This window comes from Salvia hispanica, chromosome 4 (genome assembly GCF_023119035.1).
Source record: "Salvia hispanica cultivar TCC Black 2014 chromosome 4, UniMelb_Shisp_WGS_1.0, whole genome shotgun sequence".
Lineage (NCBI taxonomy): Eukaryota > Viridiplantae > Streptophyta > Magnoliopsida > Lamiales > Lamiaceae > Salvia > Salvia hispanica.
The window spans coordinates 14,706,621-14,734,377 of NC_062968.1; the positions used below are offsets into that span (position 1 = coordinate 14,706,621).

At 35.4% G+C, this 27,757-nt stretch overlaps 4 protein-coding genes across 6 annotated transcripts; 2 read left to right on the forward strand and 2 right to left on the reverse strand.

Moving 5' to 3' along the window:
• The first annotated feature begins 1,058 nt into the window (after nt 1-1,058).
• LOC125223507 (mitochondrial import receptor subunit TOM9-2-like) lies at nt 1,059-1,610 on the forward strand. Its single transcript, XM_048126685.1, has one exon. It carries the CDS (start codon nt 1,121-1,123, stop codon nt 1,409-1,411), a length of 291 nt encoding a protein of 96 aa, XP_047982642.1. The 5' UTR covers nt 1,059-1,120; the 3' UTR covers nt 1,412-1,610.
• A 299-nt stretch (nt 1,611-1,909) lies between these two features.
• LOC125220431 (pentatricopeptide repeat-containing protein At2g03880, mitochondrial-like) lies at nt 1,910-3,592 on the reverse strand. The gene has a single exon (XM_048122599.1). It carries the CDS (start codon nt 3,590-3,592, stop codon nt 1,910-1,912), a length of 1,683 nt encoding a protein of 560 aa, XP_047978556.1.
• Nucleotides 3,593-12,291: 8,699 nt separating this feature from the next.
• LOC125221784 (ankyrin repeat protein SKIP35-like) lies at nt 12,292-16,376 on the reverse strand. Of its 3 annotated transcripts, none has more exons than XM_048124034.1 (5): nt 16,266-16,376; nt 15,876-16,019; nt 14,921-15,640; nt 14,021-14,453; nt 12,292-13,294 (listed from the first exon to the last, which is right to left on the reverse strand). In XM_048124034.1, exons 3-5 carry the CDS (start codon nt 15,616-15,618, stop codon nt 12,500-12,502), a joined length of 1,926 nt encoding a protein of 641 aa, XP_047979991.1. In that variant the 5' UTR covers nt 15,619-15,640; nt 15,876-16,019; nt 16,266-16,376; the 3' UTR covers nt 12,292-12,499. The 3 variants fall into 3 exon arrangements, with proteins under 3 accessions (XP_047979991.1, XP_047979990.1, XP_047979992.1); XM_048124033.1 differs by having other exon boundaries at nt 15,734-16,019; XM_048124035.1 differs by lacking the exon at nt 15,876-16,019 and having other exon boundaries at nt 16,266-16,367.
• A 6,792-nt stretch (nt 16,377-23,168) lies between these two features.
• LOC125222128 (guanosine nucleotide diphosphate dissociation inhibitor 2-like) lies at nt 23,169-27,472 on the forward strand. Its single transcript, XM_048124594.1, has 13 exons — nt 23,169-23,370; nt 23,812-23,874; nt 23,999-24,082; nt 24,162-24,269; nt 24,406-24,578; nt 24,896-25,007; nt 25,086-25,166; nt 25,327-25,389; nt 25,911-26,012; nt 26,409-26,533; nt 26,703-26,913; nt 26,982-27,056; nt 27,236-27,472. Exons 1-13 carry the CDS (start codon nt 23,284-23,286, stop codon nt 27,284-27,286), a joined length of 1,335 nt encoding a protein of 444 aa, XP_047980551.1. The 5' UTR covers nt 23,169-23,283; the 3' UTR covers nt 27,287-27,472.
• The last annotated feature ends 285 nt before the right edge of the window (nt 27,473-27,757 follow it).

Here is a 27,757-nt window from a genome sequence, read left to right on the forward strand (position 1 = left end):
ACAACAGAGAGACAAATTGCACCATAAAATCCTAGTTATATTAGGTGAGTTTCAAACTTGAGAGGTTTTGATTTATGGTTTTATATGCTGATCTAAATATAATTATGCATCGATAAAACTACAAATACACCATTAGTTGGTCTTGCATAACTTGCCTTGGTTATCGATTTCACATAATTTTGTGACAGAAATATGGTCATAGACTCATATAAGTACTCCATTTTACTTAACTTAAGGATTAATATATTCTCAGCTTCCAAACATCGCTTCAGCTTCTTCTCAAGTCCTCTCCCATCTGTGCGGACCATTCTTGAATATCCACCACTCGAACGTCTTCAACGATGCTTTAAATGTTAAGGCTCCGGTAATGATGTTCACGGCCAACAATCGGCACCACAACGCGAATCACTATTTCGCCAATGGTATCTACTTGAAGTGTCCGACCTTTGTGAAATCATTTTCTTGCCCACAAGACCGCAAACACGTTCTTTGCCGGGAAATATGCCTACAAGCATGTTTCGTAATCGTTTTAGGTCAAGGTGCAACGTCACCATACCGCAATTACCTACACCATCATGAGTTGTCTCGCGATTTTGCCAACCACAATATACTTCAACAAGAGCTAGTCGAACACATTGGAGTAAACTTTGTCCATAATGTGTGATTACAATTTGGGTTATGTACTTTATCACTTTCAATAACATGTAACTTATGATGAACATTATGTATTTTTAGTCATTCAATAAATGTAATTTGAGGATTTAATATATTTAACATTTTAATTAAATTATGATAAAGAAATTAGTATAGATAGAAAAAATTGGAGAAAAGATAGAATAAAAGTTAGAACCCATAAACAATAAAGTGAATGAATGGTGTGTTTCTTAAATAAGAAATGATAATATAATGAATAAATGATTAAATAATGGGGGCTGTGAATGAACTTATCATTGGATAGGCAAATTGGTGAATTTAATTTTTTTGTATCTACTATATATTGTGAATTTAATATTTTGTTTAATTGCTAAAATTATATGAGCAGGAGGAGGGTTTAAATTGACGAAAAGGGTTTTAGATTCAGCGAGAAAGAGAAGCCTCCACCGCCCCCCCAATTTCATACATGGCTTCCAAACGCCCCTCTCTCTCCAGCGACGACGGAATCCTATCGCGAATCTCCGATCACTCCCTCGTCAGGAAGGGCAAGAGCGCCGCCTCCGACGCCAAGTACGTGGCCACGCGCCTCCTCAAGAGCACCGGCAAGGCCGCCTGGATCCTCGGCACCACTGTTATCATTCTAGGGATCCCCCTCATCATCGAGATGGATCGCGAGGCGCAGTTCAACGAGGCCGAGCTACAGCAGGCCTCCCTCCTCGGCGGCGCCCCTCCTGCCTTTATGCACCAACCACAGTGATTTCATTCCTCCTTCATGGATCTAGGGTTTCCAATTGAATTTAATGCCTTTTATGTTTTACTGTATTTGGATTCTGTTGATTGAGTTGCTTTAATTGCGATCCAGATATTATTTTCTATGAAATTTTTTCTGTTATCTTTGATTTGTAAAAAATATTGTGTTGCTTTCTGCTTAAACAGAAGAATATGTTCTGTTATCATCTTATGACCTTCATTGTGTTTTTCATCTTTTGTTGCTTGATTGAGCCTCTGCCAGTTGATAAGCTCAGTTTTGATTCCACAAGTTGCAACATATAAAGACAGTTATGCAAGATAATTGGTCTTTGTTCATCTTAGAAGTTTACTTTGGCAATGTTTTATTTTGGGATTCTTGCATAATACTAGTATAAATTTATTGTATGTATACAGTCTCTTTCCAACCAATTCCTGTAGTTGAAGATGGAAATAGTTGTTTCTCTTCTTTGTTATGGAAGAGATGGATGGATGTGTAGTGTATTCTTCACCATGAATCGCCACAGTTACAAGTTCCATTGACAAAGCGATGATACCTATGAGCATCTCTAACTATGATCTCCCTCTTCCTCACCCTGCTAATACACTTGAAAAACTCATGACAATCCCTACAGATCCTCAAGTTCTTCACAATCCTCACCGCCTTACCCTCTGGTGTCACTCCACTCAATAGCCCAAACGCAACGGCCAACTTCTCGCTATGGAACCAAAGCATCTCCTTCCTCTCGTCATCCTCGCTCAACGCGTACCCTAGTCTCTCACTCTCCGATATCAACTCTGCCAGCTTCGCCTCAATCTCATCCTTCCTCGGGTGCCTCACGTCCCTCCCAGCAAAGAACACGTGAGTCCTCCCACGCACTTCGATCCAACTATTCCCGGCCTCCTTCCTCACCCCATTGTCTCTCATCATCGTCCACACCTTCTTCGCCTCCTCAGCACCTGCAAATGCGTTCGCCAAGATCACATAGGCTGAGTCGTCATTGGGGTTTATCTCCAGCAACTTCTCGCTCATCCTCCGAGCCACTCGAGGGTTCCTTTGATCAGCACAAATCGATAGCAGCACGCGCCATAGAGCTGCGTCGGGCTTGTCTGGCATCGTCAAAGCCACCCTCTCTGCCTCCTCCAACCTCCCTGCTTTCCCCATTGCTCCAACCAAGCATGTGTAGTGCTCAATCAATGGCTCCAATCCGTACTCTAGTTTCATCCTATTCAACCAAATCTCAATCTCCTCAACCATCCCTGCATTGTAGAAGGCTGTGAGAATTGCCAAGAAACTGAACACGTCTGCCTCAATACCTCGACTCTCCATCAGCCCGAAGAGCTCAACCGCATGCTCATGACTCCCCTGCTGCGCGTACCCTGCCATCATGGCGTTCCACCCGACCAAATTCACCTCAGTCCCCATCTCATCAAACACAACCCTCGCCTCCTCCACGACCCCGCACTTGCCATATCCATCAATCAACGCTGTCGCCACGTACACATGAGAGTCAAAACCGGCTACCAGGGCGTGGCAATGCATGATCAGGCACTGCTCCAGCATGGCCACCCTAGAAGCAGCCGAGATGGCGCCAGAGACGCTGTGACACGTCGAAGCCACACCCTCCCTCTTCATCTCGACAAAGCAGCGCAGCGCGTCGAGGGGCCTCTCGGCCCGAGCCAGGCCGTTGATGAGCGCGGCGTAACACACCTCGTCCCGGTGAGGCATTTCGTCGAACACCTTGAGCGCGGAGTCCACATCGCGGGTTTTGCAGTAGAGGGAGACGAAGGCGGAGGCGACGAAGGGATGGCGGTGAAATGAGAGCTTGAGAGAGAGGGATTGGAGCTGGGGGGCGATGGGGTGGTCGGAGAGGGAAGCGGAGGCTTTGAGGAGAGTGGAGAGAGTGTGGGAGTTGGGGCGGGGGCGGAGAGGGTGGCGGAGCATGGAGAGGAAGAGGCGGAAGCAGGAGAGGGGGGAGGCGGAGGCGGAGGCGGAGATGATGGAAGTCCAAGTGACGGTGTTGGGAGAGGGAATGGAGTGGAAGAGGAGGAGAGCTGAGGAATGGAGGTTGAACTTGGAGTAGAGAGTGATGAGGTTGTTGAAGAAAGATATGTTTTGGGGAGTGGGCGTCACGAATTTCTTGATGGCTTGTGCGTGTGCGCAGCGGGGATCTCCAATCGCTCTCGCCATTCTCCATTCTCCGCTGCCACTTCTCAGTTATCACACCCAATTAAGTCTCAATTGGGCCTGTCTATTGGGCCAAGAATTAGGAGAAGCTGTGCTGCTATGGAGTATATATTAGTATTAATTAAGAAATTAAAAAAGAAATAAAAAGGTTATTTGTATATAAGTATATGAACTTTCAATATTTTTTTCTATTTTTTCCTAAAATAAAATATCAATACTAATGTGCCAAATTACAACTTTCGTGGCAATTCATTTTGATTATTTATGTTAATTTTTTTTTAAATATACCATGTTATCATCTTCTCTACTCTCCCCTTTCTCTTTCGTTTTCTTTTACTCTATTTATTGTTTTTTCCCAGATTTCTATCAACGAATATTCAGTTAATTTTTTATTCCTCATCTGTCCCATTAAAAATGAAACGTATTTTAAAATAAAAACGACACTTTTTCTATTTTTTTCACTCTAATACTTTATTCTTTTTTCATTAACTCACAATACAACACTGTATAAAATCTCGTGCCGAAAAGCAAATATTTCATATTTAATAGAACATGACTATTTATTTCACTCTGCGATGAATTAGTAAACAAAATATTATTAAGGCGATAGTACAACATTAATTTAAGAGCTTTGAAATTTTAGCAAAACTAAGCCAATGTATCAGGCATGGCATGAAAGGATCACTTTTTAATGCTTTTAGAGCTCCACATTTCAAAAAGAGAAAGTGAAAATAGAAGAGAGGGTGTGGAAGATGATCGGATGTAATTTATTTTAAAATATTTTAAACTTAAAACTAATTTGACTGATTGCCTCCTTGTGATTGCCTCCTTGGGTAGTGATATAATGCAAACTTATATATTATGCAAACTCCAAATTATGATTTGGACCATTAAAAAATATCAACAAATGACAAAATAGTAGCAACAGAAAATGTCAACACAACATCAACCGTTGACATTGTATTAACATTTTCTGTTGCTACTACTATTTAGTCATCCGTTGATATTTTTTAATGGTCCGAATCATAGTTTGGAGTTTGTATAATATTTAGGGTTTGCATTTGATCACATTCATTGCCTCATCAGTTTTAGTTGACATTTAAATTTTAATTTGATTGCCGTATACTCGTCTGGATTCACCAAAAATAGTCTCATTTAGTCATTTTGGGATGTCCAAAAAAATAATCTTATTTTTAAAAGTAAGTAGAAAGTTTATATCTCTCATACTTTACCTTATTTTTCTCATATTTCTCATACTTTACTCACTTTTTCTTCTCTCTTACTTTATCTTTTCTCATCTATATTTTACTATATTAATTTCTCATTAAAACTCGTGCCGTCCACAAATGAGACTATTTAATAAAATGAAAATAGGAGATGAAAGTTGCAAAGAAACAAATCCGCTGAAGAAGAAAATGAGAGAAAACGAGAAAATCTTTATGGACTAAATTATGAAAATTATCTCTAAAATAAAATAAAAAGCTTTATATATATAGACTAGAAAAAATGCTAAACACCAATTAATTAAAAAAATAACAACTACATCTAATCTAAAAATACGAAGTAATTACAATTTAGTTTTCAATTTTAACAAAAGAAAGGAATTTCAAGTAACTCACTAAGTTACAATGTAAATCGCATGATCAAGTGTAACATGCCTTTCATTGACTACAAATGTAAAATACCAGTGTATGGTGTATATGTGGAGAGATAATGAAGTAGGCCCCTAATGGCCAATGCAACTCATTAATTTAATACAAGTCATTTCAATTATTTGGAACCTTATTTGGAGGGTGAAATGTCTAATTGTGTCAGAAAAATAGGGAACTGATCATTTAATTGAGGGTAATAATAGTAATGAAATATTTCCTAAGAAATGTGATTTTGTTGGCATCAACTCCAATATGAGGGGTACACATGGTTATTATATTAGTTGGTGGAGGGGCACAATAACTCATCTAATCGAATCTTATACTGTTGATTAGACTGATGAATGTGAGATTTATTTTACCTTCAAAGGTTTACAATCGCTCGATAAGCCATTTACAAACAATAATATTTAAGTAGAGTATAACAAATACTACAAAGACTACATTATATTTTGAACTATTTCAAAAAAAAAAATGATTAGTTTTATGAGACCCATGTATCACGAAATTGACATTTAAGAAGAGTCCATGATAATTTTGGTTTGGTTAACCATAAAAATAAATCTATTTTAACATATTTTCATTTACTAATTAAGATTTGATCAGGTCGGGTTGAACTAGCTTGCCTTGTGATGAAAAAGTTAATCAACTTGTTTTAGAGAGTATATATGATTTTGAAATAGAAATTTTTTCTCCATATTTTTGTATGTATGTAAATATTATGGGAGGGTAATTATATAGAGTTGGTGAAGAGTTTGTACGAGGATTAGAAATATTGAGTATGCATTGAATAAAGAGAGGGCACACGACATCACACATGAGATGCTCCTCAATGTGCCCATTTTTATTCTATTCATTAATTCATTATTTGCTTTGGTCCAACACAATGTCACACATCTCCATTCACGTATGTATCTACTGTGGTCGGTGAAAATCAAACTCGATACGCCTGAATATTTATAAAATTTTAAATTCGAGATTTTGAGAAGAGATTTTTATTATGATTGTAGTAATTTGATAATAGGACATTTTACATGACAATTTACACAAACGTATTACTACTAATTTGATATTTTTATGATAACAAAATCAGTTATTTATTTGTTGTTTGAAGGTTTATTACTTCACAGACAGTACTTAATAATTTTACTTTTTAGTGTTTATATAAAAAGTACTCCTATACAATTTCTATTTTAGTATGTGATTATGCACCCTGCTTCATTTAATTTTATTTGCATAATAAGATCTATAGTATTCCCTCCATCCCACTTTAGAAGTCCTGGTTTACCATTTTTGAGTGTCCCACTTTAGGAGTCCTGGTTAGAATATTCCATAGGCCTCACATTCCACTAACATTATTTCACTCACATTTATTATAATATTAATATAAAATAGTATGACTCACATTTCACTATCTTTTTTCACCAACTTTCCTTTACATTTCTTAATAACCATGCCGAACTCAACCGGGACTCCTAAAATGAGACGAGAGAGTAATACCCCTCATCCATACTAAACAATCTCAATGCCCTTTAACTATCTTCTTAAAATTTGTGCCAATTCATAGACAGAAGGAATATTTTTCTAATTAGGAATGATGAAGAGCAAAGGAGAATGGATATGATCTCTCTCCTTTATACATCGCACTTGGGGGAAAATTATATTCATTGCATTTTATCCGTATGGATTAAGGAATATATAAAATTCAAACATTGAGCTAATGTCATGTTTGCTTTATAATGGAGTCATTAAAGGCATAAAGCTTTACTTTATATATTAATCTGGTTCAGTTATTAATAGTCAAATGTCGATGTAACGTATTAATATAACATAGCTGAAGTATTACATATCACAAAAACTAATCATATATTAAAAATTCCAATCAAGTCAAACATTACTTCGAAAAACTAATTAATTAAAAAAAAATACTATTGGCATTTGGAAAAAAAATATACATACTCGAGGACGGTTTGGTTTCATTTCACATATTTGATGATTTCAATTTAAAGCTAAGCAACCACTTATTGAATACTACTACTATGATTCAATCTAACCATACAAGAAAGAGAGGATTCCCAAAGAGGGAAAGATTTGATGAAAAAGGCAGAAAGCATGTGGCATGTGTGAATGATACACTGAACTTAATTGAAAAAAAAATGGGAAGTATTGAAATAATTTGGGTGGACAAAGTTGAAACGTCAAATGCAAATAGAGTATGTAAAGAATAATTAATGGGTTTTACTTACGTTTTTGAATGTGAATTTTCTTCATTTGAATATTACGTTTCATTACGAAATTCAGGCAAGAAACATGATTCATGATGAATTGATGATTCATTTTGTTTTCACGTTTTTTCAATATATTGCGTACAAGATTTTCCATTTTGATATGTAAATATTGTGACACCAAACCAAAAAGTATGGAGAGAGAGGTAGGGGAGAAGAATCAAAAAAATTAAGGAAAAAAAGGGATTTTCAAATATTTTCACCCATCATATATTTTCTTGTCAGGAGCCCACCTTGTCTTCTGCCCATTCACTGAATCCCACCATTTTTATTAAATTTGTGTATATACTATATATATATATATATATATTGTATAGGCATAGCAATTAGCAATAAAACCTTCAAATCATCTAACAAAAATTGATCATATAGTAGAATTGAAGAGGAATAAATGAGTGGTCCGGCGCGGAGGCGATCGAGATTGGGAATGTGGGGGCAAGTGGTGAATGTGGAAGCTGATGATTACAAAAGTGGTAAATTGCGGCGGTATTTCACCTTGGAGTCGGTGGTGATGCTCGCTTGCCTCACGGTATCGTTGCTCATTCTGCCGGTGGTGCTGCCGCCGCTGCCTCCGCCGCCGTTTCTGCTTCTGCTGCTGCCTATCCTCATTCTCGCCCTTCTCTTCTTCTTGGCTTTTATGCCCTCTACATGTCTCTAGATTTCACCTTTTTTGTATCGTTACTTAATCAAATTACCATCATTTTGTACTAATTTCGTTCCTTCTTAGTATATTAGATTAAGCATAGGGGTGCAGTTAGTGTTGCTCACAACACCTTTTCTTCAAATTTGAAATTGTAAGGTACGTATGAGATATATATTGGGAAATTTTATTGCTCCAACCAAATATTCAAGCATAGTTATGAAGGGATGGTAATTTTTTGTTAAATGAAAATTTTTTGAGAATTAAAAATTATATCAATTTAGTATATATTTTTTTATATCGAGACAGAAATTGATAGTACTATATTTTGTGATGTTAACTAATACTCCCTATGTTTGTCATTAGGAGTCTTATTCCTTGATGCCACGGGTTTTAAGAATTATTAAGAAAAGTAAATGAAAAAAAGTTAGTGGAATAAAGGTCTCACTTGTATATATATTAGTTTTAAATGAAATGTGAGTGGAATGTAGGAATCTATTACCATTTATGATAAAAGTGAACCAGGACTCATATTCATGGACGGACTAAAATGGAAAAATGGAACTTCTATTCGCGGATAGAGGGAGTATTGTTGTATTTGCGAACCGATATGATTATGTGTCTAACTCTAAGAAGGGGTTATGAATTGAACCAACTCCTAATTACTCCATCCTGTTAGAGTTTGTATACTACAAATCACCTTTCGAGTGATTGAATACTGTAAAAATTCTTATTTTATTTTCCAAGGAATAAAACTGATTATTTTTGTCATAATATTGTTGTGTTTTACATTTAATGTATGTTTATTGCATATTTAAATGTATAAAGAACTTAACAAAGTCTAAGTCTTTGTTTTGGTAGATCGGTTATGGGCGACGTCCACTTTAAGGTAACACGGTCAGTTCTGAACAAAGAAAAAGAAGAATTTCACAACCCAGATAGGCCTAGACTACCTATCGTGAAAGGTTGCAATGTCAGTCCGCATATTTCTAAGCCTTACTGAAATAAGATGACATTGGTGTGGTAGAGCACTGAACAGATCTAACAGCGAGACGAGTCTTTATGCTATCTACTGAAAGACGAGGTCTTGATAAATGTGTACTCCCTCTGTCCACGAATAGGGGTTCCATTTTGCCATTTTAGTCCACTCGCAAATAGGATTCCCGGTTCACTTTTACCATAAATGATAATAGGGTCTCACCTTCCATTAACTCATTTCACTCACATTTTATTTAAAACTAATATATACAAGTGAGACATCTATTTCACTAACTTTTTTCCACCCACTTTTCGTAACATTACTTAAAACTCGTGCCGCCCATAAATGGGACTCCCAATGGCGGACGGAAGGAGTATTTCTTAATCAATGTACGTTAGAATTGAACATAAAGTATTGATTATGCACTACTTTGACTTATCAAATGGTGTGAGTTTTTCGGAACCCAATAATCTTGATATATTGGGTAGTGGTGATTAATATCTAGGGGTGCTAGGATTGCTATTATATCGAATCGTGCGCGAGATGAGTCTCATTTAATAATGTCCTCAAGAGGAGCGCGAAACAAGGTTTTATTATTCGGAACCTAGCTAGTTGGAGTTTGATTACTCTATGAATAATAAATACTCCCTTCGCCCCATAGAAATAGGTCATATTTCTTTTTTCGTCCGTCCCATACAAATTGTCCATATCCATTATGGTAACTTTTTTCTCCTTCTTTTTACTTTATCATTTATGGGCCCCACCATCCACTACACAATTTCAACTACTTTTTCTCTTTCTCTCTTACTTTACTTATAATACATTAAAACACGTTCCAAATTGAGGTTTTGGGAGGGACGTCGATCTCGAGTCCCAAGTCACTATTATCATTCAAAGTCTACCTAGCTTTCAGCAGTTCAAGCTCAATTTTGAGATGAACAAGAGGAACTACACCTTTGTTGAATTGTTGACTGAACTTCAGTCGACAGAGGACCTTATGGTCCAAGCTAAGGCAGCGGTGGATAGTTCGACACATCATTCCTCTGGCCCTAGGCCTGCCTGACACAGAAAAGAAGAAAATGCCGAACCAGGTTGCTGTTAAGAATGCTGAGGGAAAGAAGAAGATGAAGACAAACAAGAAGCAAAAAGGAAAGTGCTTCAAGTGAGGACAAAAGAGGTATTGGAAGTCATACTGTCCCAAAAAGGGCAAGGCTACAGGTATGCACCAAGCTCTAGTGGTTGAGTCATGTTTGGCTTGAACATCTACTCATACTTGGGTTATTGACACGGGAGTTACTGACCATATTTGTTTCTCTCTTACTTTTTTTTTCTTACTTTTTTTCTCCACTTAACTACTCCATCCATCCCATTAAGTGTCCACTTTCGTCATTTTGGTACGTCCTCCATTAAGAGTCAATTTTCAATTTTTTTTTTATCATAAATGATAAGTAAGTCTAACATCAACTAACTTATGTAGTTCATGTTTCATTATAAAACTAATATAAAAGTGCAACTCATATTGCACTAACTTTTTCAACTGATTTTCCTTTATAGTATTTTTTAAAACTCATGTCAAATTAAATGTGGACTCCTAATAGAGATATGGATAGTATTTGAATATATTTTCAACGTAACATAAATTTAAAATAGTACTACTATTGATTTAGCATAAAGAGAACAATGATGCTACATGCATATAATAAGCATTGTCACCAACAGGGCCAGACCTAGCTCTGGGCCAAGTCACCATTGTTAGGATCATCGACTGCAACATTAGTTTGATATTGTCCGCTTTGGGTCAAGCCCATACGGATTTGTTTTTGGATTACTCCCAAAAGGCCTCAAAATAATTGGGGTTGGACAAGAATTATATACACCTTCCATCTTCCCTCACTTATCCAATGTGGGATGGGTTTGTACCCAACAACCACCAGACCAAGTATCCTTGCCAATGTTGCATGACCGCCCCTTGCTTCCGAATGGCATGCGTGACTGCGTCTGTGAGTAAGAAAGAGGAAGAGAGATGGAGCTGTGAGGGAAAAGATACTAGGTTTATCCCATCTCGTGTGTTATTTAATTATTCAACTATTATGATTTAGTCTTATATCTATAATATGTTAACAATTAAATACACATACTCTCTCCGTATTAAAAAAAATAGAAACATTTGAAACAACACGAATTTTAATGCCCAATTGGTAAAATAAGTGAGAAAAATTGGTAAAGTAAGAGAGATGAAAAGAAAAATGAGTAAAGTAAGAGAGAGGAAGAGAAAAAGTAGTTAAAGTAAAGTTAGTGGGTTGTGGGGTCCATGTCCTAAAATAGAAAGATTTTAAAATTTCTATTTTTAAGGAACGACAAAAAATGAAAATAGTTGCTATTTTTAAAAAAACGAAGGGAGTATTATATATTGGCAGTCAAAATATAAATAAAATGAATTGACATTAAAAAGTTATTACAAATTAGTCTATATACTAGTAAAATCTAAGATCTAAGAGTGAAAAAACTGATGTCTCTATCAAGAATTGATATCATATTTATCATTTGTGTTATTTTAAGAGTGCAAAGATTATAAAGATATTATAATTAAAATCAAATTTTTAATAACATTATTACTTATTAATTTATTTTGTTAAGCACCGGATTACTTTAGTTTCTAGTTTTGTCTATGTCTCTGTTTCTGTCCCAGAAAATTTATCATATTTTTATCTGGCAATCTGGCAGGAGTTTTAATAAATGTACCATAAAATGGGTTGAAAAAATTAAGGAAATGGAGTATATATTATTTTATAAAATGTAAGAGAGAATGAATTATTGACATGTAAATTCTATTAAAAAATGATAAAAGTTAATAAACTTTATAGAAGGATGAAAATGAAAATGAGTGATAGATTTTAATGGGAGGGAGAGTAGTATGATATCGATCCGTTAATCCGTGGTATACGATAATACTTTGAGCCCATAACCAAATTTGCTCCGGTGTGTGAGGTTCATTAATCATAAATTATTATTTTTTAATTAAAATCAAAATTTAATTAAGATCATTAGGCTACGGAATAACAAGGAACTTGAAAAGAGGTCTATCACTAGCCACAAATAACTTTGGTGCATGAGATGACGATTATCCAGTTAGTTGATTACTTGGGAAATTGAAGTAAAGGTTGAATTGGGAGCAAATCAGCATATAATGCACGAGTTCATCAGGTTTTCCAGCCATTCATACACTCTTCTCTTACACACAGAGCCTCTAAAGAGCAAAAAAACTAGGACAAAAGCTACCTAACATCGTAAGCATGTCTAAAATTTCATTATTTTTCTATACCACTGAGAGAAAAGATCCACTGATTTTCTCCAACCTCAAGTAGTGATGAAAAATGGAGGTAGATGACGCTCCATCACTGCCAGCAATTCTCTCCTTTGCCCCGGCTCATCCAGGACCACCCCCTCGAGTCGCCTAGCCGCTTCCACCAGCTGCCCCCGATGCCTTTGCGACAGCAGCCCCCCTCCCGCCTTCACACACTCCCTATACAGAGGCAGGTACGCTATCGCCACTCTCAGAGGCGCTGGCAGATCCCTCAAACAAACAGGCGACTCGCCCCATCTCAGAATCTGGACTAGGTTCGAGAAGTGTAGCTCTCCTTCCCTTAGTCCATCCAAGAAAGCCACATCGGACCAGTGTTCTTTGAGAAAAGCCCTCAACTCCGGGGCGATCCCCTCGTCTTCTGATCTGGCGATGCTGTCGGCAACCGCATAGGTTGCCACGGGATCCCCTAGAAAGTCTGAGTGGAGGAGGAATGCTACCCCGTCGAGAGAGCCTCCACTTCGCTCACCGGCTGCCTTGAGTATTTCGATACTCAGGGCAGCAAGAACGTGCTGAGGAACGTGAGGGAGCAGATATGACGCCACACCTACTTGACTGCTTGAAGTGGCAGCTGTAAGGGCAAGACAGAGCTCCATGTCTCGGCAACCCCTTTGGACAAACCACTGAACAACCGACATGCAGCCCCTCTCAGCAGCTCTCATCAGAGGACCCAAGAAAGCCATAGCATTTCCCTCTTCGACTAAACATTCCATAGTGCCTATTTTACCATAATGTGAAGCAAAGCCCAAAGCCAGATCAACATCCACATCCAAGCTGTTCCTTTGAGCAATCTAATACACAATATGGAAACGAGTAAGCCACGGAGCAAAATATACTAACAAATTAACATTCCTTCCAAAGAAGTCATGTGATGTTACTTTTCCAGTTGAGGGTTTTAATGCAAGAGCATTCATAAAAAAATTTCAAACGGTGGGATATTTGAAAACAAACTGGCATTCTGACCCAAACTGATGATCTGTAAATGGGGGCTACAATAAGAGACGAGCAGCAGTCATTCGGTGTGTGCTGTGATCCATTGAGCAGGCGAATGGTGGAATGAAGTAAGAATACAGTGGAGTACGAAATTTCGAGAATTAAGCCTAACCATCATCCATTTAGTCACATTCTACAGACCATTTTGGTTGTAATTCCTACAACAATTGCGATGGTTTCTACCTAAACTCATACCTGCCCATATCTATGATACACAAAACTTGTGATATGAAAAGGAAGACATACACAAAACTACAAGCTGTCATGAAATTGGAGAAACGGGTTATCAATGGATTTGAAAAAATGCATCAACAAAATGATTATGTAAAGTTGTAAACTGGAAGATAAACAAAAACCTTAGGAAGATATATTTAAGTGAGAATAGAGTCATCAATAAAGCAATGACCAATGAACAATTCAAACCATCACTTCTCCCCAAAGGTGGGAACCAAAAAAGTATTCACACAGTAACCATATGCTAGTTAATAAAAGCATTGCTTATCAATAGACATCAGAAACGATACCTGCAATAAAATGCGAACAAGTTCAGTACTCCCAAAACGTGAAGCCTCCAAAAAACACTGGTTAACATTGTCTGCGCCCCCCTCGACTAGCATGCCGAGTAACCCTTGGATTGCAGTAGCTGATATACCTGATGCCCATCCAGGATCAAATGAGCTAGAGAAGAGAGTAAGTGGGAAGCAAGCTGCATCAAATGCTTCAGTGAAATCCTTCCCAGTAAGATGGTTGCCTGCAAGATCTAGGAAGGTCTTGAAAGCAGATAGCTGTAGTTGAATCTCTACAGGAGAATTATGGCCTACTCTGTCCCTGTTTCCCTGGCAGCGAGAATGGAAACTTATACATTTAAGAGCCCACTCAGTAAATTTCTGAACTTTAGCGCCAGCTTCAGCCTTCAAGACTTCATCCCCATTGCACTCTTGAAGCCTTTCATGTAGCCTGCAACAATGGATGGTGGAAATGCTCAGAACATATGGAAGAATGTCAGTAAGCAACAGCGCAGAAGCACAACAGCCAAGATATCAATTATATTTCTATTTTCTATAAAATTATAAAGTGGGTTTTGATATTTTATACGAGCAATTCACCCAAGATTAAACCCCAACAATATTAGTACGACAGAAGGCCTAGCAGTATTTAGCACAAACTGCAAATTACTTTCCGATAAGATTACCAGACGGTACAAGCAAATTGGAGAGTTCAGTTATTTAATTTCTTGAGATTCGAGAGCAAGAGAGGCAGACTAAGGTTCCAAGTTACTCGAAACATCTAACTCCATTGATTTATGACAAATAATTCACTTTAAAAAAATAAAATCTTAACTATCGAGCAGTCCTACAAGGCTACAACACTCATATATAGTTATACATATGAATGAGGGTGTGTGACAAAGGTCTCTTACATACCTTTGCGCCATTACAGTAACAGTGTCAGCAAGGCTCATTGTGCGACTTTGGCAAGCAGAAACACATGAAGCAAGAAATGAAGTCCTGAGTGCTGCTCGGGTGAAGTCATACGCCCCATTAGCAATAATTTTCTTGATTAATCCAGTAATTCCATATAATTCTTGTTGTGTGCTCAAAAACCAGATTGAATCCAAAGCTATGCACAGTGCATCATTTAGAGTCTGTGGATCAGCCAACAAGATCAAACTCTCAGCAAGCTCCCAATCATGGGAACTCACAGCACCCTGAAACAACCGACCTAATTCAATTCTATCTTGCCGACTGAGCTTCCTCCCGCTCTTCCCAGGAAGAGAATCAGAAGCAGCCAATCTGGACTTCAGTTTCTCAGCCCCACAGCTACAAGAGCTAATGCTGACATCTTCCTTAACGGCAAGGGGAGCTTCTCTTGAGAAAACAACATTTTCATGACTTCCTCCCTCACACTTGTTTGAACTAAAGGAAACAATCTCAGATCCATGTTTTCCCTCATCGCAAATCCTCGGTATCTCAGTCTCAGCAGTTTCCATTTCCATCATTTCAATCTCAGAACACTGAGGCTCATCCATACTGATCTGTTTCTCAATGTCTAACCCTTTGCATTCAATTTCACTTCGAGCCCCACCTTCTATTTCAAATACAGGCACCTTCTTTGTTTCCATTGATCTCAAGCTCGCAACCCGACTGGAAAGGAAGCAAAAACAACTTAAGAAAACTCAGTTTTTCCAACTTTCACCCATTCCTGTACTTCCACAGAAAATCTCAGACCAAGAATACCTATTGACTCAATCAGTAGTACAAACAAGGAAATCCCAAATCTAAACTTGGAAATCTCAAGCTCGATCAAAACCCTTCTCCACAAACAAACAAATAAAACAACCAATTTATACACCCAAAACTGCAAACAACACAGATTTACATAAGAGTAGAAACCCCGAGGACAGATATCCAAATTCCGATGACAAATTCAGCCTTCTATCCTTGAATCATACGAAAACTTCCGCCATCTTCCTAATCACCTCCAAACCTCCAAATATCAGAAGCAGATCCCTCTACCAAATCCCTAATGCCGAAAATTTCACACATCAATAAAAACAAAATTACCTCAAAAAGATGAAAAGCAAATACCAAAATGATAATGGAAACGGGAAGAAGAAAAGGGAATAGCGCACAAAATGAATCAACGCAACTCCGAATACTTGCATACAATAATTAATCAGAATAACACGAACTAGAATCAAAGATATTGCAGAAACAATTTCATCAAAAAAGAAAAGAAAAAGGAAAATAGAGAGAGGAAAAAACAAACCTAAATAATTATGAGTGGAGAGAGGTAGAGAGAGAAGCCATGTTGGTGGTTGCCTCTGTCTTTCTGTGTATGGTCCTAACTCCTCAGCTCTTTTGTTTTCTTCTGTTATTTTTCACCAAAATTGCTGTTTTTCCCATCACCATTTTCACCATTTTTCATTTTTTTATTTATTTTTCCTTTAAATTTTCTAATATACTATAATTATAACAGAATCAATGAAAGAAACACTAGATTAGGGATAAATGATAAGCATTAAATAGATCAATAGTAAACATGCTAATAGAATCAGATTCTTAACCATTATAATTACTTTATTGTTTTGCAAATTTGGAGATTCAATTAACCTGAGTTGGATCTAAATATCAAGAAATATAATCCACCTGATTTAGAATGCAGTCTATAGATGTGGAAATAAATTGGAATGCATTGATCTTGTGTATAAATATAGAATTAATTTACCCCTTTCAATTATTTTATTTGTACTTTCCTTTTTATTTAAGTGAGGCATCTATTTTTATGGGCCTACATGTGAAGACCGATATATATTTTCATTTATTTCATGTCTGCCTTTTGTCCATATTCATCCACCACCACACATCATAAGACCGTCACCAATCATTAAATATTTTTTTAATTCAGATGCCTACGTATATGGCAATAATTTAAAATATTTAATCACTTAATTTGTTCGAATACTATTTCAAATCCATTTTAATTTATCTGTGATTTTGAAAACCATTGATTCAGATTTCAGGGGTCAGTTGGAAAATTATAGTGAGAAACGTGGCTTTCTTTTTATTTAATTATTATTACTCCTATTATTATTTTGGGCACCTTTTCCTCTCACACCAAGTAACACACAATTGATAGAGACAGAGAATCTTTTTAATTGTGTTACGCATACAGTAATTTAGCTTTAATTCAATATGATTTTTTAACACTTGGCCCAATGGGCCTGGCGAAAAAATAAAAATGGGTTGTGTTGAGCATTCATAACACATTTTGCCAGCTCTACATAAATTGACACATGTGTCTCATATATGTTCAATTTCTAGAATATAACATGTTTAATTTTTGTTATTTTTCAGTTTTGGAAATGATATGTTTATAATAATATATACTACTTTCAAAATTTTTCCAATCAACAATCAATAATGGACTATGCAATATCATAATCCGTGACAATGAAGTTTTGAAAAATCATTTATATAATATTAATGTTATATCATGCAAATGATATTTTATACTAGGGGTGCATCACTATTCAGTTAGTCGTAACCGAATCGAGTAAAGTTGGTTATCGATTAATCAATAATCAAAATTTTGAGTTTAGGGTTCTCATATCACCGGCGAGAATGAAGTCGCGTTTTTTATAACTGAATTTCTAACCCTTCCAGAGGCCGACGCCGGTGACCCATCATGAAAATGTAAATTCCAGCCTTTTATTTGTTAGTAAACATCACGAAAAGGTAAACATCATGACGTTCTGGTTTTTTAAATTCTTGGTTGCTGCTGGTACCGTAAATTTTAGGGTGTATGCAATTTGTGTGTATTGTATATGCTTCTTGAGGCTAATTATTTGCATGATCGATTGTTTCTGACTGTATTCTACTATTTGGGACACAAGCTTTCAAAAGAGATATGAAGGATTACCAAAATATTGACCTAAAAAATTTTAGATCTTTATTACTTGTTCCTTCTACATGTAGCGATCTAAACAATTCAGCAAAAATCAATTTATGTTAACAAATTTCAAAGCCTCATTTGACCTTTCAAAAAAATTCATTTTCTTTTGAGACCTCTAATAAAACTTATTCGTCTTTAAAAGAGTCTTAAGTAGATTATACGCGCCTCAATCAGAGCCATATAGAGAATATTATATCAGTTCTACAGAAATTGCAACTATAAAATATGCTTAAGCAGTTGATCTTCAATATTTAACCTCGATTCTTCTTCCAAAACTCATATTCTATTATTCGAATATTTATAGAAAACATATTATGAAATCTAAGTCGTTGAACAATAGAAGGAAAAAATGAGAATAACTGCAAAGAGAGGAAAAAATAATGCACATTCTCTTTTATATTAGAGCATGCATTCTCGCGTAGGAACGTGTGATTGATAAAATATATATATATATATAGGATTGTGATCAATTGAGATTATTTAGGCTAATTGAGAAATGAGATGCAATATCAGCCACTCATTTTTATTAAATGAGTGGTTCAGATTTTGCCACACAAAAAATATTTTTAGATTAATTTATTATGAAATGATAGATTGGTAATTTCATCAATTGAATTCAACGAGAGAAAGCACTACAACAGCTGCTCCAAATCCTTCTTCTCTAACAGCTGCTTCTCCACGATCATATCCACCATTGACTGCCAGAAATTCCCCAGCGGATCCTCGGATTTCTTCACGATCGCGAAGCTCTCCTTCACCTTCCCCTCCACTGTGCACGGAATCAGCTTCTTCAGCATCGACAGGTTCCCCTCCGCCGCCGCTTGATTCGACGATCGAGATGATCTCCTGCTCCGGCGGCGGGAATTTCTAGGGTTTGCAACGTGCGATTTCTCTCCGATCGGATGTAGATCGGAGGAGGATCGTGAAGATGAGGAGGCGAATTCCCCTCCGCCGCCGTCGATGCTTCGAAGAAAGTCGTCGAGCTTGGCGACCAGATCTCAAACCTCACCCTCACCGACGCTCAAAAGCTCGTCGAGTACCTCAAGGACAAGCTCGGCGTCTCCGATGCCTCCTTCGTCTCCGCTCAAATCGCTGCTGGAGATCGTCTTCGGCGAGATCTGCAGTAAGACGAGCTCGTGCACGCTGAAGCTGCTGGTGCAGATGCTTTCATTTGCTTCGTTTCTGTTTCAGATCAACTCCAATATGTAAGTTTTGCTTTCATTTGCTTCGTTTCTGATCCAATTTGCTAGATTTGTTTGTGAAATCAGTGTCTTTGCTTCGTTTTGCTTGATTTCGAATCAAAATCATGTAATTTAATTCTTAACTAAACTTGATTTTGTCTACGGCTTAAGTGAAAATTTAGTTTTCAAGTTGATTTGTGTATTTTAATTCGATTGTGTTGCTGGAATTTTTTAGTTGTGTAGATAAGATGTTTGTGATATTGCCGACATAAATTATATAAGTAGTTGACATGAAAATGTTTATTTTTTACATGAATTATATAGCTCGTTGTTGACATGAATTATATAGCTCGTTGTTGACATAAATTATATATGTAAAACATTGTTGTTGACATGAATTATATGTAAAACGTAGTTGTTGACTTAAATAATATACGTCGTTGACATGAAAATATTTATTGTTGACATTAATTATTTGTAAAATGTTATTGTTGACATCGTAGTTGATACATATTAATGACTGATGATTAAAGCTATCATAATCACTAGTACTGAACTAATTTGTAATTCTAATATTAGTTTATTGAATGTATTGAAATTTGAGATATGCACTGGACGTTCCCAAAACGGGTACTATCGGGTCGGGTCAATTCAATAATAGACGCCTGTTGGCATTCCACCCTTCCTTCTCCTTTCAGGGCCTATGTGAGGTACAGCAATTATTAGGAAATAATCGAGTTAGAGCTGTAGCTATGAGTGCTACAGATGGTCTGATTTGAGGATATGTTTGTTGGTATAATTTAGCAATGTGTAAATATATAAAATGGGGGTTGAGTCCAATCCGTGGTTTCGAAATTGAGGAAAAAGTTGAATCTGAGGCGGTGGAGTTGGTCGTTTCTGATGTGGCGGAAATTGAGATGCATACATCTCAATTTTTTAGCTCCGGTGAACAGGGGAAAGAGGGGGAAAGAAGAAATTGGTGAAGAGAGGGAGGAAGATTGGCGCTGCGGTGGTGACATTTTAATAAAGTTGTTGACATTTGATATTTTGGCTATTGATATGTGAATAATAAGTGTTATATTTTAGTTGTTCACATTTTAATGTGAGTTGTTGACGTTTGATATTCTGGCTATTGATATGTGAATTATAAAAGTTATTTTTTAGTTGTTGACATTTTAATACGAGTTGTTGACATTCGATAATCTGGCTATTGATATGTGAATTATAAGTGTTATTTTTTTTTGTGAGTATAAGTGTTATTTTTTAGTTGTTGACATTTTAATACGATTTTGTTGACATAAATAATATACGTCGTTGACATGAAAATATTTGTTGTTGACATTAATTATTTGTAAAATGTTATTGTTGACATAATAGTTGACATAAATAAAGTTTGTTGTTGACATAAATAAAGTTTGCTTTTGACATCGTAGTTGACATGAATAATGTTTGCTGTTGACATCGTAGTTGACATGAATAATATTTGTTGTTGACATCGCAGTTGATATGTGAATTATAAGTGTTATTTGTTAGTTGTTGTCATTTTAATACGAGTTGTTGACATTCGATATTCTCAGTATTGATATGTGAATTGTAAGTGGTATTTTTTAGTTGTTGACATTTTAATACTAGTTGTTGACATTCGATATTCTCGGTATTGATATGTGAATTGTAAGTGTTATTTGTTAGTTGTTGACATTTTAATATGAGTTGTTGACATTCGATATTCTCGATATGATATGTGAATTATAAGTGTTATTTGTTAGTTGTTGACATTTTAATACGAGTTGTTGACATTCGATATTCTCGATATTGATATGTGAATTAAGTATTATTTGTTAGTGTTGACATTCGATATTCTCGGTATTGATATGTGAATTGTAAATGTTATTTGTTAGTTGTTGACATTTTAATACGAGTTGTTGACATTCGATATTCTCGGTATTGATATGTGAATAGTAAGTGTTATTTGTTAGTTGTTGACATTTTCATACGAGTTGTTGACATTCGATATTCTCGGTATTGATATGTGAATAATAAGTGTTATTTGTTAGTTGTTGACATTTTCATACGAGTTGTTAACATTCGATATTCTCGGTATTGATATGTGAATTATAAGTGTTATTTTTTAGTTGTTGACATTTTAATAAGTGTTATTTTATTGAATGTTGAAGATTTGAAGATTTGAATGTTGAAGATTTGAAGATTTGAAGATATGAATGTTGAAGATTTGAAGATTTGAATGTTGTAGATTTGAAGACTTTGCGGCTAGAGTTTTAGAGAGGATTTTAGAAAATGATTTCAAACACAATTTAATGAAAAGACAATTATACCCCCTTGTTGACATAATGAGGTATTTGCTGACATTTTGTTAATCTTATGTATTAGTGGCCCATATTGCATCTCATTTCTCAATTTAGCTAAATAATCTCAACCTAACAAGACCCTATATATATATATATATGCAGCTATCTACCTTAGGGATTTGGAGTGAGAATTCCAAATGATTTCTTTGTGTTATCGAAATTAACATTGACTCACCCTCTAAATTTAAATTACAGATAATATGAACTTCTTTTAATTAAAATATTTATGGTATTTAAGGTTGTAAAATCCATTAATTTAAGAACAATATTTATTATCCTAATCTACAAGACCAGGTTTGGAATAGTGAATTCACGACTAATATAGTACTCCCTCCGTCCCACAAAAGATGTCACACTTTCATTTTTAGTTTGTCCCACAAAAAATGTCACATTTTCCTTTTTGGAAAAGTTCTCTCTCACATGAATATAAAAATTATATTTTCTCTCTCCATTTAACACACAACAAAACCTCCTAAAATCTCTTGCCGTCCCACAAGTGTGACATCTTTTGTGGGACGGAGGGAGTAGTATATTCAATTATATATTGCCTGGAGAAAAAATAAGGGTCACTCACACGTAGTGAATGCCTACCGGCTACAAGTATAAAAACATATTTCTTCCGTTCCAGAAAATTAAGTTGAACATTTGATTCGCCAGAAATTTTAATATATGATTAGTAAAGTAAGAGAAAGAGATAATAGATATTATAAGTAGGGTTATTGGAAAATAGACCACATCATTAATAGTGAAATATAATGGTATAAGTTTGTAGTACATAAAATGATAGGTAGGTGTAATATACTCTTTAACTATTTTAAAACTAGAATATTCATATTTTACTGGAACAAACTAATAAGTAATCAGGAGATTAACCTTAACCAAATTTTACAATAAATGGAGTCTCTATCATCTATATATTTATTACTATTACATATCATATTGTAAGGTAAATTGAGTGGAAAAAAAAAACTATTTTCGTCTAAAAAAAGTATTTTCTTAGGTTCATAGTAATGGATGCATTTCTTTTCGGCACGCGATTTTAGAAAAATGTGTTAAGTGAGTTAAGTACAGAAAAAATAAAGTAGAAAATGAAAAAAAGTATAGAGATTAAGGGAGAATAAAGTAGGAGAGAGTAAAGTAAATGAGAAGAAATGTGTTTACTTTTACTAAAAAGGTAAATGACTCCACTACCATAGAATGTATGAAAATGGCAAAATGACTCCACTACTATAGAACAAATGGAGTAGTCTTTATCGTAGGTGGCACACAAAATGTAAAACTGATAAAATAAGAAATATAAGAAAAATGGTTTAAGTATTAATAATAGAATGTGAGACCAAATCTATAAGAAAGAAAAAACTTAAAAGTAGATCATGTTAATCAGTGAGTCTCAGTCAGGATTAATATCAAATGAGTTGGGTCATATATCTTCAACTATTCAAATACTCCGTAAATAAAATTCGAGGCTTGGCTCAACACCTAATGCAATTATGCACGCTCAACTCGAATAAAATATTTTCATATTTTGAAGTGCAATTTAAATTTAGATGTGAAGTGGAAATTGATGGTCACTAAGTATGCATAGACACATATACTTATAATAGTTATAAAAAAACAAATAAATTAAATATAGGACATCGTTGCCTTCCTCAACACTATATATTTATACTTTCCGATTAACATGCATGAAAATATCACCTCTTGTGATTAATCGAGAAGATCCTAGTCATTTTGCCCCAAACATTGATCCTATTGATCTGTGCCATTTTTCTGGTTGTGTTCAACATGGATGAAGAGTACGATGTGATAGTGCTCGGAACCGGTCTCAAGGAGTGCATCCTCAGCGGTCTTCTCTCCGTCGATGGCCTTAAGGTTCCACATTACGTTCATTTCTGATCTCTTGCCCTCTATGATTATCGAAATGCTAAATTGTTACCGATTTGTTAATCATTGATTTTTATATTTTCGACTTTTGGGTTGAATGCTTATCATTTTTGCAATTCATTATGTTGCAATGGATCATTTATTTTTTCTTCTCTTAGACTGGATTTAGTGTTTGATCTAGTGATGTAGATTAATGTTTTTGGTATTGATGTCGATCATATAATGCGATGGGAAGCCTGATTTATATATTATACTTTTATGTTTTTGACATATCTATACATACAAGTAGCATGTGTACATGCTACTCTTAGTTATGATTTTACCTCTTATCTGTTTATATTTTAAAGTTTTTATTTTACCTCAAACCAATCCTTTTTATTGTATTTCAATCATGTTTTGAGCTTGATGTTACATTGTCTTTGCTAATAGGTTCTGCACATGGACCGCAACGACTACTATGGTGGGGAATCAACTTCACTAAATCTTATTCAGGTACTTCTCTTCTTTGCATTGAAATAAATTCCCAGATTCACTAAGATCTCCAACTTGAAGTGATTGTACAATTATATAGAATCCTGCTACAATCTTACTTTTTTTAATCCTTTTGACCACTCAGCTTTGGAAGAGGCTTAGGGGAAGTGACAAGCCTCCAGATCAATTGGGTGCTAGCAGAGAATATAATGTTGATATGATCCCAAAGGTTTGTATTGTATACACTGGTCCTTTGAATTCAATATTGTTGCTTTGTTGCTAATGCTGCTATTTTCATTTACTTACAGTATATTATGGCAAATGGTGTTCTTGTTCGTGTCCTAATTCATACTGATGTAACTAAGTATTTGTCCTTCAAAGCTGTTGATGGCAGCTTTGTGTACAACAAAGGGAAGGTAACATACTGCTCTAAATTTCTTTGCCCTTCCCCATATATTTGTAGTTGTTTCTACTTTTTATTTATGTTTGTATTCCGGTTGATACATTATACAATAATACTAACTGAATTACGTGGTAAATTTAACGCAATAGATTCACAAGGTGCCTGCAACTGATATGGAGGCCCTGAGATCTCCTCTCATGGGCATCTTTGAAAAAAGACGTGCAAGGAAATTTTTCATTTATGTCCAAGATTACAAAGAAAATGATCCCAAGACTCACGAAGGCATGGATTTGGCGAAAGTCACTACTAAAGAACTCATTGCGTATGCCCTCTAGAACTATTGCTTTATTGGTCAAAGATTTTATACTTCATAATCATCATTTTGTTGTTTTTATGTTTTATGCAACGAAGCGGGATTTGTTTTCAAGGTTTATCGGGCACCATGTGAAGATTCTTCTTTGCTATTCTCATAGGGTGCATGTTTTCTTGGTTGTTAGTTTGTTCATAGAATAAGCAGTCTTTACCAATTTGCATGAAAAACTTATATATCATTTGTTAGTTTGGCTTTCACTTGTGTCATGAAGTGCATTTCATTCACGTGTAAGTTTTAAAATATCTAATCTATCAAATTCCATGCAGAAAGTATGGCCTTGATGATAACACTGTTGACTTCATTGGTCATGCACTAGCTCTTCATAGAGATGACAATTACTTAAAGGAACCAGCATTAGATACTGTGAAAAGGATGAAGGTAATTCTTATTGTCTTCTAAGGTTGTTATACGATAGTTGTACATGACTTGTAACTAATATTTCCTTGTAATTGGTAGCTTTATGCAGAGTCTCTGACACGTTTCGCTGGAGGGTCACCATACATCTATCCTTTGTATGGCCTTGGAGAGCTTCCCCAGGTTTATCTCATTCTTCTCTGCTTCTGAACTTGTTATTTTATTTTTCTTTCTTCCCAACTTCGAACTTGTTATGCATTTCAATATTTTCTCTTCCAAGACTTCCTCTAAAAATACTTTCATTGGTCATTACTAAAGTTACGTTTCTTTTACTTGTGACCAGGCGTTTGCTCGTCTGAGTGCTGTGTATGGTGGAACCTACATGTTATGCAAACCTGAGTGCAAGGTAATTATTTACACATACCCATTCCTCATCCTCAAATACCGTCCATTGTCCTCCCCATTTTTATCCCTTACACCAAGTAGAGGAAATTATCCACTCATAAGTAATAGAAGGATGAGATGATGGTTCTTTTTCTATCTAGAGAAGATTAATCTAATTTTAAATTATAGAAAACATTGCATTTATATGGAAAAATGTTTTCTAGCATATTTCTTGAACTGAAACTTTGGTTGAAATGTCTGGATCTTTGCTCTTCTGAAGACTAGGCTCAAAATAAGTTGAATAAGTTTCTTAATGGGAAAATAAGTAATATTGTGCTTTTAAACTGAAGAGGTATTAATAAATATTATGTATGAGTAAACCATAAAACATGACTTTTATGGCTTTATCTGACCATTCTGTTAGTATGTTCTATGTTATGTTCCTATGGAAGTTTTGTATTTTAAAGTTAAGTTGGTGGTCTGTTTTTGGTTGTTAAAATGGTGACTCAATTGCACTGGCATCAATACCTTTTTTAATTTCAGGTCGAGTTTGATGAGGAAGGCAAGATGTGTGGTGTTACATCAGAAGGGGAAACAGCTAAGTCTAAAAAAGTTGTATGTGATCCCTCCTACCTTCCAAACAAGGTAATTTCTATATATTTTGGTTACCCCATGTTTGTTTATATCCTTATTGATAACTTAATTTAATGTGTATCCATATTCTATATTTAAAATATTCTTGGAAGAATATAATGTGTATAACTATTCAATATTTAAATTTTTTCTGGAAGAGCTAATATGTATACCTATTCGATATTTAACATCTTTTAGGAAGAATTTAATGTGTATACACATTCAATAATTAAAATCTTTTTGGAAGTGGTATCATACTTCAACAGGTAGAGCGTATGACATTGGTGCTAGTTACTTACTGACCTTTGTAGTTTAGTCTTATCAAGCACTCCAGTAAACACTTTGTTTTATTGTCTCTAAGTCGATAAGTTGTTATTATGATTGATAATATCATGTTGGTTGTTATAGGTTAAGAAGGTTGGCAAAGTAGCTAGAGCTATTGCTATCATGAGCCACCCTATTCCAAACACCAATGATTCCAATTCAGCACAAGTTATCCTACCCCAGAAGCAGCTGGGTCGCAAATCCGACATGTAAGTCATTACTCTCATCTTGCAAAAAATATTAGTGCATAAAAGTATTATTTGCACAAAATAACCAACTGATTTCATAAGTGTGATTTTATCTTTCATGTGAGTTGTTTTGCTTCTTTTCAGGTACATTTTGCTTTCTTAACATTTGATAATTTTTTTGGCTTTATAGGTATTTGTTTTGTTGCTCATCTTCTCACAATGTTGCCCCAAAAGGAAAATACATTGCTTTTGTCTCGACTGAAGCAGAAACTGATAACCCCCAGAGTGAACTCAAACCTGGTATTGATCTTCTAGGACCTGTGGATGAGATTTTCTTTGAGACTTACGATCGATTTGAGCCGGCCAACAAGCCTTCTCAAGACAATTGCTTCATATCAACCGTAAGTTTGTAGATAAATTTACTTAAAAGTCATTTTTTGATTAATTGTCATTTCCTATATATGTATAGAGTTATGATGCAACCACTCACTTTGAGTCCACCGTCGATGATGTGCTGAATATGTATACCTTGATTACAGGAAAGGTAAGAATTGAGTCTCCCAACCTATACGTTTCTTTTTTTAGGGAGGAGTTGAATTGGCACTTCAATTAATCTAATTGATTGAAATCACAAATTAGATGGACTTTAAAGTCTAAAAAATACCATTATTCGCTTCTTTTTTCTTCTTCTTCTTTTTTTTTTTTTTTTTTTTTTTTCTTCAGGTTCTTGATCTCAATGTTGACTTAAGTGCTGCAAGTGCTGCTGAAGAATGAGAATGCTGGTTGTTCATTGCTTTTATCCTACTAATGTCGTAATTGATAGAGGAATTTGCCTTGTAAAATCGGAGAAATGACGTCAATTTGAACGTTTGCTTTGTTGTTCACTGTGATATTTGTTATTCATGTTTGTTGGAAAAATCATGCGTTTAGCTCATCATGCATTCTCCAACCTCACTTTTTGACCATGGAAAAAACTACTAATATTTCAGAAAGTTCGTGAATCGTGATGTTAGGAGCTGATAACTTTTCAAGTTATATACTAGTATTAGTAGTATTTAAATGTGAGTGCAGTGAGTTAGTACATTGTGAGATTAATTTATCAAATAAAGTATAGCAATTAAATAAGACATGTAAACGTGCAATGGTTGGTGAATGACGAAGTAATTCCTGCACTATTTATCCAATATTTATTAGAGGGGAAGGTATAAACCCAAAAACCGGATTTATGTTGTTGCCCAATCGGAA

What these genes read in the sequence shown, in the direction of transcription:
- LOC125222128 (XM_048124594.1), top strand. Translation starts at nt 23,284, where the DNA reads ATGGATGAAGAGTACGATGTGATAGTGCTCGGAACCGGTCTCAAGGAG. An exon ending in GCCTTGGAGAGCTTCCCCAG is followed by an intron (nt 25,167 to 25,326) that starts GTTTATCTCATT and finishes ACTTGTGACCAG; the next exon opens with GCGTTTGCTCGTCTGAGTGC. An exon ending in CCTCCTACCTTCCAAACAAG is followed by an intron (nt 26,013 to 26,408) that starts GTAATTTCTATA and finishes TGGTTGTTATAG; the next exon opens with GTTAAGAAGGTTGGCAAAGT.
- LOC125223507 (XM_048126685.1), top strand. Translation starts at nt 1,121, where the DNA reads ATGGCTTCCAAACGCCCCTCTCTCTCCAGCGACGACGGAATCCTATCG.
- LOC125220431 (XM_048122599.1), bottom strand. Translation starts at nt 3,592, where the DNA reads ATGGCGAGAGCGATTGGAGATCCCCGCTGCGCACACGCACAAGCCATC.
- LOC125221784 (XM_048124034.1), bottom strand. Translation starts at nt 15,618, where the DNA reads ATGGAAACAAAGAAGGTGCCTGTATTTGAAATAGAAGGTGGGGCTCGA. An exon ending in GTTACTGTAATGGCGCAAAG is followed by an intron (nt 14,454 to 14,920) that starts GTATGTAAGAGA and finishes CCATTGTTGCAG; the next exon opens with GCTACATGAAAGGCTTCAAG. An exon ending in TTGTTCGCATTTTATTGCAG is followed by an intron (nt 13,295 to 14,020) that starts GTATCGTTTCTG and finishes ATTGTGTATTAG; the next exon opens with ATTGCTCAAAGGAACAGCTT.